The sequence below is a fragment of the Mytilus californianus genome, unplaced genomic scaffold (assembly GCF_021869535.1).
Source record: "Mytilus californianus isolate M0D057914Y unplaced genomic scaffold, xbMytCali1.0.p SCAF_12, whole genome shotgun sequence".
In the NCBI taxonomy this organism is placed as follows: Eukaryota; Metazoa; Mollusca; class Bivalvia; order Mytilida; family Mytilidae; genus Mytilus; species Mytilus californianus.
This window is the reverse complement of record NW_026262604.1, coordinates 19,700,712-19,719,727: the sequence shown is the minus strand read 5'-3', so window position 1 is coordinate 19,719,727 and position 19,016 is coordinate 19,700,712. Positions and strand designations below refer to the sequence as shown.

The 19,016-nt window shown below is 34.4% G+C and overlaps 1 protein-coding gene across 4 annotated transcripts in view; it reads right to left on the bottom strand.

The window, feature by feature from the left end:
* LOC127721485 (nascent polypeptide-associated complex subunit alpha, muscle-specific form-like) overlaps positions 1-13,901 on the bottom strand; it is a 93,437-nt gene extending 79,536 nt beyond the window's left edge. For 2 of the 4 annotated variants that reach the window (XR_007991269.1, XM_052228235.1), the window contains exons 1-3: positions 13,750-13,901; positions 5,861-6,219; positions 1,965-2,180 (exon numbers count right to left, since the gene is read on the bottom strand). Coding sequence is in view for 3 of the 4 variants with exons in the window: in XM_052228235.1 (XP_052084195.1) it covers positions 1,965-2,180; positions 5,861-6,206 (562 nt within the window). In the remaining variant the exon portion in view is untranslated. The remainder of the gene's footprint in view (positions 1-1,964; positions 2,181-5,860; positions 6,220-13,749) is intronic. The other 2 variants (XM_052228239.1, XM_052228236.1) reach the window with 2 other exon arrangements.
* Between the last annotated feature and the right edge of the window lie 5,115 nt (positions 13,902-19,016).

Genomic DNA, 19,016 nt, shown 5'->3' with positions numbered 1-19,016 from the left:
CTTTTTGGCCCCTAATTCCTAAAATTTTGAGGCAATTACCCCCAAAATCAATCCCAGCCTTCCCTTTGTGGTATGGTACCTTGCAGTACAATTTCAGAGAGATCCATACACTTGAACACAAGTTATTGTCCTGAAACTAGAAAAATGCTTGTTTTTTAGCCCCTTTTTGGCCCCTAATTCCTAAAATTTTGAGGCAATTACCCCCAAAATCAATCCCAGCCTTCCCTTTGTGGTATGGTACCTTGCAGTACAATTTCAGAGAGATCCATACACTTGAACACAAGTTATTGTCTGGAAACTAGAAAAATGCTTGTTTTTTGGCCCCTTTTTGGCCCAAATTCCTAAACGTTTAGGGCAATTACCCCCAAACTCAAACCCAGCTTTCCCTTTGTGATATGGAACCTTGTAGTACAATTTCATAAAGATCCATGCACTTACACACAAGTTATTGTCCTGAAACTAGAAAAATGCTTGTTTTTTTGCCCCTTTTTCCTTAAATTTTGAGGCAATTACCCCCAAAAATCAATCCCAGCCATCCCTTTGGTGTAAGGTACCTGCAGTATAATTTCAGAGAGATCCATACACTTGAACACAAGTTATTGTCTGGAAACTAGAAAAATGCTTGTTTTTTGGCCCCTTTTGGCCCAAATTCCTAAACGTTTAGGGCAATTACCCCCTTCAAACCCAGCTTTCCCTTTGTGAAATGGAACCTTGTAGTACAATTTCATAAAGATCCATACACTTACACACAAATTATTGTCTGGAAACTAGAAAAATGCTTGTTTTTTGGCCCCAAATTCCTAAATGTTTAGGGCAATTACCCCCAAACTCAAACCCAGCTTTCCCTTTGTGATATGGAACCTTGTAGTACAATTTCATAACTATCCATACACTTACACACAAGTTATTGTCCTGAAACTAGAAAAATGCTTGTTTTGTCCCCTTTTTTGGCCCATAATTCCTAAAATTTTGAAGCAATTACCCCCAAAATCAATCCCAGCCTTCCCTTTTTGGTATTGTACCTTGCAGTACAAATTTCAGAGATCCATACACTTGAACACAAGTTATTGTCTGGAAACTAGAAAAATGCTTATTTTTGGCCCCTTATTCCTAAACGTTTTGGGCAATTACCCCCAAACTCAATTCCAGCTTTCCTTTGTGATATGGAACCTTGTAGTACAATTTCAGAAAGATCCATACACTTACACACAAGTTATTGTCCTGGAACTAGAAAAATGCTTGTTTTTTGCCCCCTAATTCCTAATATTTTGAGGCAAACACCCCCAAAATCAATCCCAGCATTGCCTGTGTGATATGGAACCTTGTGATACAATGTCAGAGAGATCCATACACTAACACACAAGTTATGTCTGGAAGTTACAAAAATGCTTATTTTTGGCCCCTAATTCCTGAACTGTTGGTACCATAACCCCCAAAATCAATCCCAACCTTCCTTTTGTGGTATTGAACCTTATGGTAAAATTTGATAGAGATCCATTGACTTAAACTAAAGTTAGAGTGCGAAAACCAATGTGTCTTCGGAAGATGACGACGCCAACGTCAAAAATGGAACCCATAACAAAGGATTTTCACTCTTTAAAATTGTCTTATTTTTATATATGAGTGAATTTCACCAATCAATTTTGAATTTTAACAATGAAATAGTTGGTTATAATCTACTCAATTTAGTCAAAATTACAGGTTAAAAAAAAATCTGAAAAGCAAATTAGCAAAATACAATTCTCTCTTCATGCTCTTGAAAGACTGTCCTGTCTCGACTATCTTAAAAAAAAAACTTCCTAAGAAAGATGCATTGATTAGTAAGCAGTCATAGTTGTGTAAAAATTGTCATTTTTTTCCCCAATTACAAATAATAAGTCTTGTAATTTTACAGTGTATTCCTATTTGCCATTAAAGAAATGAAGTATTTTATATTGAAACTAATTTCAAAATAATAACCGTACCATCAAGTTTGATACCAGCCATTAGACTGTATTTCCGCTTAATTTCCATCTTCTCCTTCATTGTGGGTTCAGGTGAGTCAAGAAACTTATAAACTTTAAATGCATTATCTCCCTTTCTAACACCAAGTTCTTTCAGTTCCATCACATCAGGAAGACTGTTTAGAGCACAACGGAAGTTAGCTTTCCAACGCTTGTGGTTACCCTCGTGATGGCGTCCTGTAAAATATAGATGACCTTAATTTTCTCCGGGTCACGTAGGCGCACACCATTAAATTTTAAGAAACACAGGCCTTTTACTTAAAATATGTGTCAGTAATTTTTTCTTTAATTTGATTTGCCTTATGGGCAAACTGTAGTTTTAATGAATAAAATGAGATATATCAAGTCTTCTGCCGCTGATAAGTTTTGAGGATAAAGGATCTGTACCAAATTAGGATAGCAAAATATTAAAAATTTGGAAGATTGGCACAAATAGACATGGTGTTTATACTAATATTATCCAAGTGCAAGGTTTTTCAGGGCTAGGTTTAAAACGCATGATAAATTCAAAATAGAAATATGAAGCAGGACAGACAATTTTTGCAGATAAATAAATTATGTGTTGTAATGCTTGTTTGATTCACAGAAATCTGGACATGCATTACATGAATACAGATAAATTAATGAGCCCTTAGAATTGTGGAAAAGGAGGGGATTTTATTCATCACTAGTACACTAGATACATTTATAAATATGTTTCTGTCAGTATCTTTTATGAGGGGCGTAAAAGGGGGGGGGGGGGGTATCTGCACAAAAGAACCCGGAATAAAATTGCCATGTCACGATGAACGAACAATTAAAAATTTCTTGCACCTTGATCTTTTTACCGATTTCACGAAACACGGTGAATGACGAACCTTTTTCACTGCCGCACGAGAAGTAATAAAATGCTCCGCTGGGCACAGCTTGATACGACCGCAGAGGTCGAACCCTGAACAGTTGGGGCAAGTATGGACACAACATTCAAGCTTGATACAGCACTGAATTTGGATTGTGATTAAATATTTGACACAGCATAGGTTTCTGACACAGAATGAATGTGGTCTAAGAACTTAAAAAAAATTTTAATTTACCTATTCAAACCATATCATTATTATTTGCTTTTATATATAAATCAGAAATAACCAATTTAAAATGGAAAATTTTAAAGAAAAAAAAGATCCCCCCCAAATTTTTTGAACCCCCTTATGATTCATCACCCCCAAACTCAATCCCAGACTTTCCTTTGTTGTATGGTACATTGCAGTACAAATTTCAGAGATCCATACACTTGAACGCAAGTTATTGTCTGGAAACTAGAAAAATGCTTGTTTTTGGCCCCTTTTTGGCCCAAAATTCATAAACGTTTAGGGCAATTACCCCCAAACTCAAACCCAGCTTTCCCTTTGTGATATGGAACCTTGTAGTACAATTTCATAAAGATCCATACACTTACACACAAGTTATTGTCCTGAAACTAGAAAAATGCTTGTTTTTTTGCCCCTTTTTGGCCCCCAATTCCTAAAATTTTGAGGCAATTACCCCCAAAATCAATCCCAGCCTTCCCTTTGTGGTAAGGTACCTTGCAATACAATTTCAGAGATCCATACACTTGAACACAAGTTATTGTCTGGAAACTAGAAAAATGCTTATTTTTGGTCCCTTATTCCTAAACATTTTGGGCAATTACCCCCAAAATCAATCCCAGCATTCCCTTTGTGATATGGAACCTTGTGGTACAATGTCAGAGAGATCCATACACTTGGAACACAAGTTATTGTCTGGAAACTAGAAAAATGCTTATTTTTGGCCCCTAATTCCTTAACTGTTGGTACCATAACCCCCAAAATCAATCCCAACCTTCCTTTTGTGGTATTGAACCTAATGGTAAAATTTCATAGAGATCCATTCACTTAAACTAAAGTTAGAGTTCGAAAACCAATGTGTCTTCGGATGACGAAGACGACGACGCCAACGTCATACCAATATACCACAAAATTTTTTTGTGGTCGTATAAAAATGGCAAAACACGTTGCACGAAAATAACCCTTTACCACCCTTTTTCATGTTTTAAGAATTATCTTATTCATGTTAAGAAGAAAGGCAATAAAAGGGGGAAGTACTTCAATTGACACAAGATGCTAGTCTATTAAAATATGTATGTTTTGTACCAGGCTAGCATCTACTGGTACAAAACTACTATAAACCTGTAAATCTGGGACCATTTTGGTCTTTTAGCTTTGGTGCTTTCAGCCATAATTATCTTGAATGTATCATTGTGGTTCTGACTATAGTAGATACTTTGTTCTCTGGTTCAAGGGAAAATTTGTCAATGATAATATATTTAATAAATTCAACAAATGTAAGAGCCACGCATATTTTTTCGGTGATGTCCTGGTGAAAAGCTTCTATCTCATGAAGCGAAAAAGTCAAGCAGACATCAACTGTTTCTGCTTTACAAAAGATAAAATTTGAGTCCTCTACAAGGTCTCTCGGAACGTTTCTTTCAAAGAATAGCTGAAAATTTGATTTTTGATAAAATCCATCTCCCTTAACCAATGCATTGCAGCATAGGGAGATGCTTCCCCCTGCCGGCCTCTTTCACATTACTTTTGGCAGACTTTTTCTATTCCATGTCATTTAAATGTTTGCTCCCAATACAGTTTAAGGCAAGCGCTTTTAAGATCGTGATTTGAAATATGTAAAGCCAGGAACAAACTCGGCGGATACGATCAAATTCCGATAAATAAAAAAAAGAAAAATTCTGAAACGCAAATAAAATTTTTTGGGCGGCAAGTTTTTCAGTGGGTTGGGCGGCAATGCCAAACAAATGAAATTTTATTTTAGGCCTTACTGGTTAAAAATTCATTGTACTGGAACAAAATGCTAACTTGATCTGTAACTTGTCATGATAAAACTATATACCAATTATCAAATCAATATCTTAAAGCATGATGAAAAAAGTGAAGAAAACTGATTATTTGAGTTAATTTTCTCAGTCCAAGGACAATACATGTAACTCTGCACAAAATCATCAGACCGGAACAAAATTCGAACTTGATCTGTAACTTGTCATGGTAAAACTGTATACCAATTATTAAATCAATATCTTAAAGTATGACGAAAAAAGTGAGGAAAACTGATTTTTTAGTGATTTTTCTAAGTCTAAGGACCATAACTCTGCACAAAATCATCAGACCGAAACAAAATTCGAATTTGATCCGTAACTTAAACTTGTCATGGTAAAACTGTATACCAATTATTAAATCAATATCTTCAAGCACGAAGAAAAAAAAGTGTGGAAAACTGATTTGCCACTGACGGATGGACAGACAGACAGATGGACGGAGTGCAAACCTAAAGTCCCTTCGTCATAAATGCCCCCGCTCAAGCTTTGCAATTTTCCAGGTTAAAAAGGGGCATAACTCTAGAATGGTAAATGACTCACTGTCCAAATTTTACAGCCGATTTCAATGTGTGTGTAGGCAAAGGTAATATCTTTGGTTAGCTTGCTTGCTAGCTGAACCGTGAAGTTAGTGTTAGGTTAGGTAAAATAAGGAGGGAAAGACAGAAGGATGGAAAGACAGGTAACACTTTATGACCCATTGCCTACAGCGGGGGCATAAAAGACTGTCAGTGACCTTGTATTTGCTCAAGCTATCTAACTTGTTTTTTCGTCATTGTGGGAAAATTTTGTGTTGTTATAATTGATTATAAACCTTTGATAGTTTTTTTATCAAATTTATTCACCATGTTCACGTATTTCCCAGACATTGATTAATTTAGAGCTTGTCCTTATATGGAGACAACTTTCTTTTTTCATTGAAAATTGTATGCTTATCTCTGGTCAATTGATATCATTGATTTAAATTACGAACCTGTATGAAAAGCCCAACGTTCAAACAAATCTGAATCTCTGTTACGATTGAAACAGTTGTGCGCTGCGTGTTTCCAAGAAATTCGGAAAATATTTTCTCTCTTGTTCTGCCAGCTTAAACCAGGTAGTATATTCTTGTCTAACAGGTCAATCAGCCAAGGACGCATTTTCTGCCGTTCGACAGGACGCACAGGGCGCTGTCCCTCGACAGAATATGTTTCTGACGGTGTATCATCATCTTCCTCAGGGTCGTCTTCTTCTGATTTCAAAAAAACAGTCTCACAGATAATTTCCTCAGTTTCAACACCAAGTTCAGGTTCCTCACATCCCTCTTGGTCTGAGGACATTGCTCAATGAACCCTGAAAAATAGGTCATCAGGTCATTTCTTGAAAGGTGTTGCTGTTTTCAATCAGTCAAATCCATTTCACCCTTCTTGTCGGGTTCAAATAATTTATACCCATGATGAGAAAACTCAATAATTGAGACACTCTTTTTAAATTTTGATGGAAAACATAATATTCATAAGCCATTAATAAAATTCGTAAGGGTTCCGCGGAACCCAGTGTCTCGCCTACTTTTTCTGTTAATCGCAGGCTCTACAAAAATGAGGAAGTAAATCAATAAAAATATTCCACTTGATACTATCTTTTGATTGTTAGAAGCTTCAGTCCAAGTTTGGTAAAAATCCAGGATAGTTTATGAATCTAATAAATGTTTAAAAACTTTAACTGCAGACTGAATGTAATTTTATCTGGAAGAAAACAAAATTTCCTTCTAGATACTAGCATTTGATCATAAACAAGCTTCTGTCCAAGTTTGATACAAATCCAAAATAGTATAAGAAAGTTATTAAAACTTTAAAAACTTTAACCACAGAGTGAATGTGTTGTTTCCTGGCAGAAAATCTAAGTCCATTTTAAAGTAAAATACAGAAAAAATAGATTTATTTTTTTACAAAATTTCCTTCTAGATACTAGCTTTTGATCATAAACAAGCTTCTGTCCAAGTTTGGTACAAATCCAAAATAGTATAAGAAAGTTATTAAAATTTTAAAAACTTTAACCACAGAGTGAATGTGTTGTTTCCTGGCAGAAAATCTAAGTCCATTTAAAAGTAAAATAAATGTGGATAGTGTCCACATGTGGACACAGATGATGCCCCCGCTTGCATATCATATAGTTATAAAGAGACTTAACTGAAGAACGATAAAAGTGACGCTACCCAAATTTGAACTTGATCGGAGTTTTGTGGTAATAAGCATTGTGTGTAAGTCTCATAACATTTGGTTGAGGCTAACTTAAGTAGAGAACAGAAACTAAAAATTCAGCAATTTTTCTATTTGTAAACACCCATAACTCTAGAACAGTTGTGTATAAGTTTTACAACATTTGGTTGAGACAAACTAAAAAATTCAGCAATTTTTATGTTTATAAAGGGACATAACTCTAGAATGGTAAAAGTGTTGCCACCTAATTTCGTACTTAATCTGTATTATGTAGTAATAAGCATTGTGTATAAGTTTCATAACATTTGGTTGAGGCAAACTCAAGTTAGAGAACTGAAACAAAAAATTGTACTTGATCCTTACTGAGTTTTGTGGTAATGAATATTGTGTATAGGTTTCATAATGTTTGGCTGGGGAAAACTTCAGTTACAGAATGGAAACTAAAAAAAATTGCAATCTTTCTATTTATAAAGGGGCATAACTCAATAATGGTTAAAGTGACACTACCCAAATTCAACTTGATCTGTGTTTTATCAGTGGAAGTCAAAATTAAACATTGCATTGTATAAAGCATTGATTGTAGTTGATCCAACTATAATCATGGTCAAAGGAAGATAACTCCAATTTTAAAAATATATTATATAAACTTGATATTTAGAAGAAAATAAAAATTTTGCAATTTTTCCTTTTATAAAGGGGCATAACTCTAGATCGGTTAAAGTGACACCACCAAAATTCAAACTTGATCTGTGTTTTGTGGTAATAAGCATTGCGTATAAGTTTCATAACATTTGGTTGAGGCAAACTTAAGTTAGAGAACGGAAACTAAAAATTTTGCAATATTTCCTTTTATAAAGGGGCATAACTCTAGATCGGTTAAAGTGACGCCACCAAAATTCAAACTTGATCTGTGTTTTGTGGTAATAAGCATTGTGTATAAGTTTCATAACATTTGGTTGAGGCAAACTCAAGTTAGAGAACGGAAACCAATTTCGGGACGTATGTACGTACGTACGTACGTACAGACGGACAAGGGTAAAACTTAATGCCCCCTCCGCTACGGCGGGGGCATAAAAAGGAAAAAATGGATTTATTTTTTTACAAAATTTACTTCTGAATAATATCTTATGATCATAAACAAGCTTCTGTCCAAGTTTGGTACAAACCCAGGATAGTTTAAGAAAGTTATTAAAATTTTAAAAACTTTAACCACAGAGTGAATGTAATATTTCCCGGCAGAAAAACTAAGTCCATTTATAAGTAAAATATGGAAAAAATGGAATTTTATTTTTACAATATTTACTTCTGGATACTATCTTATGATCATAAACAAGCTTCTGTCCAAGTTTGGTAGAAATCCAGGATAGTTTAAGAAAGTTATTAAAATTTCAAAAACTTTAACCACAGAGTGAATATTTGTGGACGCCGCCGACGACAACGACGACGAAATGTAGGATCGCTATGTCTCGCTTTTTCGACTAAAGTCGAAGGCTCGACAAAAATGAATAAGTATTTGATATGGATAACTTGAAATAATTGGGTCAAAAATTATAGGCACTGGCTACGATTACCACAAAAAGTAACAATAAGAAATAATTATTGTTACTTCTGAGACTAATTGCCGAAATGTATATCGGGAAAGGGACCCGATTTCATACAAAAATTGTAACAATGATATGTATACTTGTTTATTGTTATTTGCAGATATTGATAACCACAAAATTTTACATTTGAAAATTATGTCTTTTTTTTGGTGTAGCATGGGATAATCTGTGCTGTCTTAGCTTCGTGTCATTGCCCTGTAATATGTTGAATTACGTATTTGAACAAATTTATGAATGCATGTATATATATTTCAAATCACGATAATGTATTTATTTCTGATTTTTTTTTTACTTTGGACGATGATCCTATTTTACTAGATGTTCTTTTATACAACATGTATAACTGCACAAAATTTGCATCTTGGAATCGTTGAAGTATCATTAAAATTTAGAAAGGATATAAAATTTTCACAGACCACAAATTGGACATCTTGCTCATTCTAATTCATACTTAAGAATAGTGAGTTCTTTATATCGACCCCCATGTCAAAGGTGAATGTCATATTGGTCAATACATCTGGATTTTTAATCATATTTATTTTTTTACATTATAACAATTAATTAATTTATCATCAGCTCAGTAGTCAGTACTTCCGTCTGACATGATTTATAACAAGGATGATTCCAGGTGTTTTCAAATGGGTCCCTTGACCATCAAATTGGGAATTTTCATCCTAATTGGGAACTTTTTATGCATAAAAAGGTAACAAGAGTGCACACGCTGAAATGTCTCGCCTTCTTTACTAATCATTGATATTATGTTGATAGTCCTAAATATAAAGCTTTCTTACAACTGTCACATAAACTTAACATTAACCAAGAAAACTAAACATTGACCAATGAACCATGGAAATGAGGTCAATGTCAGATGAACCATGCCAGGCAGGCATGTACAGCTAACAATTCTTCCATACAACAAATATAGTTGACCTATTGCTTATAGTTTTAAGAAAAACAGACCAAAACACAAAAACTTAACACTGAGCAATGAACTGTGAAAATGAGGTCAAGGTCAAATAAAAACTGCGCGACTGACATAAAGACCATAAAATATTTCCATACACCAAATATAGTTGACCTATTGCATATAGTATTAGAAAAAAAGACCAAAACTCAAAATCTTAACTTTGACCACTGAACCATGAAAATGAGGTCAAGGTCAAATGACACCTGCCAGCTAGACATGTACACCTTACAATCATTCCATACACCAAATATAGTTGACCTATTGCTTAAAGTGTAAGAAAAACAGACCAAAACACAAAAACGTAACATAAGCAATGAACCATGAAAATGAGGTCAAGGTCAAATAAAATCTGCCAGACTGACATGTACATCATTAAATATTTCCATACACCAAATATAGTTGACCTACTGCATACAGTATTAGGAAAACAGACCAAAACACAAAAACTTAACATTTAGCAATGAACCTTGAAAATGAGGTCAAGGTCAAATAAAACTTGCCAGACTGACATGAACATCGTACAATATTTCCATACACCAAATACAGTTGACCTATTGCATACAGTATTAGAAAAACAGACCAAAACACAAAAACTAAACTATGTCCACTGAACCATGAAAATGAGGTCAAGGTCAGATGACACCTGCCAGTTAGACATGTACCCCTTACTATCATTACATACACCAAATATAGTAGACCTATTGCTTATAGTATCTCAGATATGGACTTGACCACGAAAACTTAACCTTGTTCACTGATCCATGAAATGAGGTCGAGGTCAAGTGAAAACTATCTGACGGGCATGAGGACCTTGCAAGGTACGCACATACCAAATATATTTATCCTATTACTTATAATAAGAGAGAATTTAACATTCCAAAAAATCTGAACTTTTTTTTCAAGTAGTCGCTGAACCATGAAAATGAGGTCAAGGACATTGGACATGTGACTGACGGAAACTTCGTAACATGAGGCATCTATATACAAAGTATGAAGCATCCAGGTCTTCCATCTTCTAAAATATAAAGCTTTTAAGAAGTTAGCTAACGCCGCCGCCCGATCACTATCCCTATGTCGAGCTTTCTGCGACAAAAGTCGCAGGCTCGACAAAAACTAAGACGAAATAACATTATTTTCCTGTAAAAAGGAAAATGTATATTAGGTTTCACCTGTACACTGCTGTAATAAGTTGTAACATTTTTAATAATCCTGGACGGGATACTGATTATGATCGATATATAATGATTACCAGATCGCTTGACAGTTATTGGTTTGAGACCAGGGAAGTTGTTACATGAAGATCATTGCACATGATGGCGACAGATGCACTATCTTCTCTTAGCTATGGTAACCTAGGCCTTTTACATATATATAACAGCTAACATAAACAACTGAAAAAATCATCCATTGGGTATATTTTTTTTAACAACAGGTTATCTTTATAAATTTACCTTGATTCAAATGGATTTCAAATTGTACTGGCCAATTGTCAAATTCAGAAAAGCAATTACAAAAGTTCAAGTACTGTTTTTGTGATTTTTGCTTTCTATTTAATATGTAGAAGTTTGCCATAGTTTTACTTTATGTGTAGCCCTAAGAAACAGGAAATTAAAGCATTGAACCATTGTATTTTAATATTATTTCATTTTGGATCATCTTCACAACTTTTGAAACAGTTCCATAATGTCCTGAATGATCTATCGTCCACATGTATTTTAAAAAACGCTCAATCGTTTGTCTTTTGAGGAAATAGAGACTGACAAAATATAAATTAATTTCTTTTACAAAAAGAAAAGGTTTTCATCATATCATATACCGGCTCTGCTGGGCGATCTGCTTTTACGAGATCGGCGCCCATTGAAATTATTAATCATAAATGTTATATCTAAAATGAAATTTGGCTCTCTGCCGAGATCTGCTTTAATGAGACCCATTTTGACAAAAAGCATCTTGTTTATCGACCTGCTGGGTGATCTGCTTTTACAAGATCAAATACTCCCATATCATTTTCATCAATAGAATCCGGCTGCTAAAATCGTTTACCACATGTTGACAAAATTAAATCATTGTTAATAAAATGCGGTCGTTGACAGCATGATTCTCACCCATATCATACGGATTTTAAAACGCTTTGATGAAAAACTTTGAAAACATTACAGTTGCCTAAATCGGTAACAGAAACATTTACGAAATAACGATTTATATTTTATTTTTCCTGAATTGGGAATTTATATTCACATAAATTTTTTTGGGGCCGCTGGCTGATTTTAGGGCCGTTCAGCGACCCTTAACTATATAGTAGAATCATCCCTATATAACCAGGGTTCTCACTAAGGATTTTTGAAGGCGAGTCCAGGGACTCGTCATTTTTGGCCATGGTGAGTCCAACAGGAGGAAGAAGATATTTTATTTTATTGCAAAATAATTTATCATTTTAGTCTTCATGACCTAATTATAATAGAGCAATGAAATGACATTAAATTCAGATTTCTTTTAAACTTTAAGTCTTTTGCTATAAAATGATGATGTGTGTGTTCAGTTTATACAAAATATTTCAATCTTGATGCATCTTTGGACTCACCAGTTTTGAAAATGGTGAGTCCAGACAGATTTTCATGAGTCCAGGACTCATAGACTCACCTTAGTGAGAACCCTGTATAACAAACCTTTCTTAAATTGTCTGTTTATTATGAATTTTGAAATTACAAAGAAACTTAGGTTCCAACTCCCTTAGATGGATTTGGCTATTTTTTTAGGTCCTTTTAGTTATATAGCTCGCCAACTGTTTCGGTTTTATACATCCTTGGCTTTCAAATATTCAGCTTTGAGCGTTCCTGATGAAGGTTTATCCAGAAAAGCACTCCGGACGCATGAAATTTATAACGGGTTGTTTTCATTTTTTTAATTGTTTAAATCTATTTCACAGTTTGCTCGCAAATCAAACATTTTTTTAACTCAGCAATTAAAATTTTGCGGATAACAATAGCTGTAGGTACAATAAAAAAGGATATTATTGTTACATGCAATTTCCGTATGAATTTGAAATCAGGAAATACATTTCGGCAAGTCGCCTTTTCAGAATCTAAAGAACTATGGGTAATGACATTATTCGTACACCAAAATGAATTTAACGTTATGTCATTGGTTGAATTTCCATAGTTTAGAATGTTTCAAACCAATTACAACATAATTTGGTGTATGCTTTTGAAAATATTATCCAGAATGCATTAGATTATGAAAGAGCTAATTAGTCTCAGCAATAACAATAATTTATTCTTATTGTTAATTTTTGCAGGTAATCGTAGCCAGTGCCTAAATTATATCTCTATCATTTAATCTTTTTTTATTTACTTTAATGAAATCTATTAAATCGAAACTAATCAAGTTATATACTTTTATTTTTATATTGTGTTTGAAATTTTTTTGTGTAATAATTGTGCTAACTTTTTACACAATGAATGGCAAATAAAATATTTGTGTTTTTTTCTCTCCAAAATTCAAATTATACAGTGACAGATAGCGAGATAAAAGATTTTATTACCACGGATTCAGTTTTTAAATTATTTCCCCGTCATTGCCCCTTAAGCCTCGTTCTGAAGTACGTCCTACTTTCATTATACAACTTGACAAACAACTACGACAAATCATGTTTCCAGTGTAGTTTACTCTCTTTAAATATAACATATTGCTTTTTAATTTGATCTTGTCATGTTAAACATTAAATATGAATACACTATATTTCCACAGCCTTAAATTAAAATGCCAGACGAGTATCGATGGTCGCCATGTTGGATCACAAAAGAAAGTAGATTTCGAAAGTAAAAAAAATATTCTACTTTCATCTTTGATTCTAAGAAACTATACTATATCTGCATGGCTAAGGATATTGTTTTTGTCTTTTCTTTATCAAAATACACCATACCAACGAACAAATTTTGGTTTAAAATGTAAAACTAAGTATATGACGCGGTAACAAAAAAATGTAAAGGGCGCCATGCCTTCTTTCACTTTGGTTGTCAAATTTCTGCTTAAGTTCTTTTCTTACCACCTTTTCGTTTTGTACATCGAATATGTTTATGTGTAATTTACTTACATTTTGTAATCAAATATTAATATATCCACCAAATTTCGATGTAAATAGCAGTGTTCTGGTTCAGACAGGCAGTTGCTGGTCAACATGAAACTACATAGGTGGCGCTTTGCTAATTAGCATACAGTAACTTTTGTTTTTCCAACGTGTTCCATTGGTTGAAACTGAAATTGAAGAATCTTCGCTGTAGACTTAATTTATTTTTATAAGCGTGCACAAATATTATCAAATTCCACATACACTCTATTCTTCCTTTAAAAGTTTTTAAGGGATTTCTGGTCCAAAAACAAGTTATTCCAAGGTCATTCGAGGCAAACATAATATCAGGTCGGTTTTGGGGCTCCAAGAAGGGATTTTTGACTTTGCATTGGTCCTAAAGTTACAGGATACGGCAGGATGAAGAGATAAAGCTAGACACCGACCTTTCATTCTTTTTTCATGTTTGTGTGTGTGGGGGAAGGGATGTTTAAAGAAAATAAAAAAAATGTTTAGTTTCAGAATTTAATGAAAACATTTTTGCAGAGAAATATTATTATTGAAAACTGAGACTACTATAACCACAACATGAGGTGGCGTGTCAACGTATATTTGTCCCACTTCCCCCTTCGTATTTTTTTTTTGGGGGGGGGAGGTAGTCTATTAAGCAAATATTTATCAATATTTCAACTTATATTTTCTTATCTAATGTGTTCTCAAATTGCTCTGATCCACGTCAGGGGCGGATCCAGCCATTTATAAAAAGTGTGTGTGTGGGGGGGGGGGGGGGGTGTCCCTACTATATGTCCCCATTCAATTGCATTGGTCGTCAAAAAAAGGGGGGTTCCAACCCCCGGACCCCCCCCCCCCCCTGGATCCGCCATTGCACGTGTTATTATTACACAGTACAAATTAGTAATTATAGTTAGTGTAGTTTAAACATCAGACTGCCCATGAAAATAAGAATAGATTCACATCGAAGGACAACCCTGTCCCGTTCTTCCTCTATTCGCTGTACATTCACTTTAGGAAAAAAGGCCAGACTTTTCCTCCTCGGATTCTGTTCGCGTATTGCATGCTAAACCAATCCGATATTAAAAATATACATACATGTATACAATAGTGTCAAAGTCAGCAAACTTTGAAATTTGTTAACGTTATCATGGTTATATATATTTAGCTCTTAATTTACAAAGTATCTTCAACGAGGGTGTAGATGGGGTTCACAGAATATAGAGAATGATGATGGGGGGGGGGGGGGGGGATAAAGAATAGAGACAAATGGGGTGCTAGAATATAAAGAATAACTGCAAAAATTAAAGAGGGGGGCCCTCATTAAATAATTGGGTAAAAATGTACTGATTACAGAAAAGAAAAATGTCCAGAATACAGTTATCGCGCAAGTAATTGCAGAATAGCCATTATTTTTAAAGATAAAGAATAATGAGCGAAACAATTAAAGAATACAGAAATGAAGGATCTCCCAACCATACCCTCCTCAACATGTAGTGTTGTTGAAATTTGTATCCTGAACACAGCATATTGAAGGATTTGTCACGCATGATTAAAGTTATATATGAAAATTAAATTTTAATAATAGAGGATCTGGATGGGGTTGACCATGTTTAGTGTGACGTCCATTTTCGCTGAACTATAGTATATATATAAATCATATAGCTAGTATACATTATTGTTTAGGGGCCAGCTGAAGCCCGCCTCCGTGGTCGGGTTATTGTCTCTTTGACGCATTCCCCGTTTCCATTCTCAATTTTATTACAGAATAGAGATCGAATGGCCAAGAAATAAAGAATATTAAAAAATAAGATAAAAAATTAATAAATAGAGGACGATGGGCTGCTAAATGATAAGGAAAATTAAAGAATACAGAAATGAAGGACCCCCGTCCAGACCTTTGACCACTACTGAGAGGATTGGTGTTCCATTGATTGGAGGAAGAGGCATTACCGATGAAATTTATGTCTCAGTAAATGCCACACCAGTTGTTCCGAGAACCATGGATGAAAAAGAAATGGAACTACTAGTCTGTAAAGATTGATTGATTGTTGGTTGCTTAACGTCCAGTGGCAAATATTTCATGCATGTTCAGGACGAAATCGAATTATCAATAAATACAATAGGTAGGTCCTGTAATAGAGGTTGTCCGGGATAAAGGTCGGGGAAATTTAGACTGCCACTGGAAAATGAAGGTATATTGTATAGGGACGGAAATTTTGCCTTGCAACAGGCCACCATCGAACCCCTCAAAAAGTTGGTACAAGGGTTCTCAACGTGCAAATAGCGTCGCAGGCTTTCTACGCGAGGCATCGGATTTATCGTCCCTGTTCTGACCGGACGTGGCTGCATACTTGTACATCCCGCCAGCCAAACGGACGCCACACTTTGGCAAGGGTTTTACTACCTGATGGAATTTGTATCTTGCAGCAACAACATGAAGTCTTACCTATCACCTTCGACAACTATTAAAGAGCCTCGGATTTATTGTTGTTTCGTTGATCGGGGAAGAGAAGATCTACGGTATTCCCCGATGGATTTTTTTTCTTTCAGCAACAGCATGAGGTCCAACCTATAAAGATTGAAAGAGCGACCAACCTATCACATTTGACCACTATTACGGAGTTTGTTGTTTCGTTGATTGGGGAAGAGAAGATCTAAGATATTCCCCGATGGATTTTTTTTTTCTTTCAGCAACAGCATGAGGTCCAATTTATCCTATAAAGATTGAAAGAGTGGCCAACCTATCACCTTTGACCACTATTAAGGAGATTGTTGTTTCGTTGATTGGGGAAGAGAAGAAATACGGTATTCCCGATGGAATGTGTGTCTTTCAGCAACAGCATGAGGTCCAACCTATAAAGATGGAGAGTCCAACCTATCACGTTTGACCACTATTAAGGAGATTAATTGTTGTTTCGTTGATTGAGGAAGAGTAGATCTACGGTATTCTCGATGGAACTTGTGTCTTTCGATCAGCAGCAGCATGATTTTTGGTAAAATACTATCAAATTTGTTGAACCCTCAAACTATTATCTCGTTCAAATATATATTGCCAATAATCCCAAAAAGGTCATTTCTGCATGCTATAAAGTGGTGGAAAAAAGAAAGATGTCGAAAAAAGGTATGCCAATATATGTATATTAATAGCTTATGTGGGTGTATCATTTCTATCTGTTCACCTTAGGTCAAGAAATCGACTTTTGTAATTTATAATGTCAAAACTTGCATTTCATTGCTATAGAATATCAATTTGTACACTAGTATATATCGACATTTAAGCATAACAAGCATTGCATAATTTGATGCTTTATGAAAAACTCTCTTCTATTAATTTTTAATTTTATTTTGCAGGATATATAGGCTCATAGACATTCCTTGTTGTGGAGGATTTTGACATTGGAAGTTGATAACAACACATAAAATGCCATCCAGTTGATAGCTTTAAGTGAAGATGCACTGAAAAGTGGAGCGTACATTGTATATGTGATCGTACAAGAACTGTTGGAATTTGCAAACTTTTAAACTTTCATTGTGACAAATACCTATATCATAAACTTGATCTTTTAGAAATTGTTGTTTGGGCTGTATTTAGAACCCTCTAACCAAGAAATTTGTTTTACATGCACACGTATAAAAATTGCGGTTTTATCCAACGAAATCATATATATATAGGTTTGAACGTTGTTTTCAATTTAGACTTTTTATATTTTTTCGTTTGGGCTTGTATTATATTTTCCTTCGGGTTTATATGATCCGTTCATCCTATTTCGACTCTTTAAAATTCAAGAGTCTATCCTAAATTGAGGTAAATTATATGGCCTTCCAAATACCGTTTCGATCCCTAACATCACTGAAGAGACATTTATTGTCGAAATCCGGATATGGTGTACAAATTTTTGCACCTCAAGTTTGTGGTATACCATCTTTTCCACAAGTTTATTGTTTTCTGTTTGGTATTATATTAATATTAAGATCCATTTTTTTTTTAGATCTGGTGATCAATTTATTTGGCAATCGCCAATGGCAGTCAGCAGGGTTTAAGAACACCAGTTGTTCGACCTGTTAGTCAAATGCGTTTTGTTGAAATAGACTTTTTCACGTTTTTTGATCTTTTAGAAATTGTTGTTTGTGCTGTATTTAGAACCCTCTAACCAAGAAATTTGTTTTACATGTACACGTATAAAAATTGCGGTTTTTATCCAACGAAATCATAGGTTTGAACGTTGTTTTCAATTTAGACTTTTTATATTTTTTGTTTGGGCTTGTATTATATTTTCCTTCGGGTTTATATGATCCGTTCATCCTATTTCGACTCTTTAAAATTCAAGAGTCTATCCTAAATTGAGGTAAATTATATGGCCTTCCAAATACCGTTTCGATCCCTTACATCACTGAAGAGACATTTATTGTCGAAATCCGGATATGGTGTACAAATTTTTGCACCTCATGTTTGTGGTATACCATCTTTTCATTTTTTTTTTTTAGATCTGGTGATCAATTTATTTGGCAATCGCCAATGGCAGTCAGCAGGGTTTAAGAACACCAGTTGTTTGACCTGTTAGTCAAATGCGTTTTGTTAAAATAGACTTTTTCACTTTTTTTTATCTTGTAGAAATTGTTGTATGTGCTGTATTTAGAACCCTCTAACCAAGAAATTTGTTTTACATGCACACGTAAAACAAATTGCGGTTTTTATCCAACGAAATCATAGGTTTGAACGTTGTTTTCAATTTAGACTTTATATATATATATATATATATATATATATATATATATATATATATATATATATATATATATATACAGCAATGAAACGTCTTTGCACTGGAAAAATCGTTTGGTCTTGATATGTTTTAGTTGTATATGGAACAAGAATGCACACGCTGAAATGTCTCGCCTGTTTTACTGACCATTGATTTCATGTTGAAAGTCTTAAAGATAAAGTTTTTAATACAAGTATCACATAAACTTAGAATTCTACAGATACATGACATTGAGGTCAAGGTCAGATAAAAACTGTCACACAGACATGTACACATTACAATTATTCCATACAACAAATATAGTTGACCCATTGCTTATGGTAATCGAAAAACAGACCAAAACACAAAAACTTAATGTTAACCAATGAACCATGAAAATGAGGTCAAGGTCATATAAAAACTGTCACGCAGACATGTACATCTAACAATCATTCAATACACCAATTATAGTTGACCTATTGCTTTTAGTATTTGAAGAACAGACCAAAACACAAAAACTTAACATTGACCAATGAA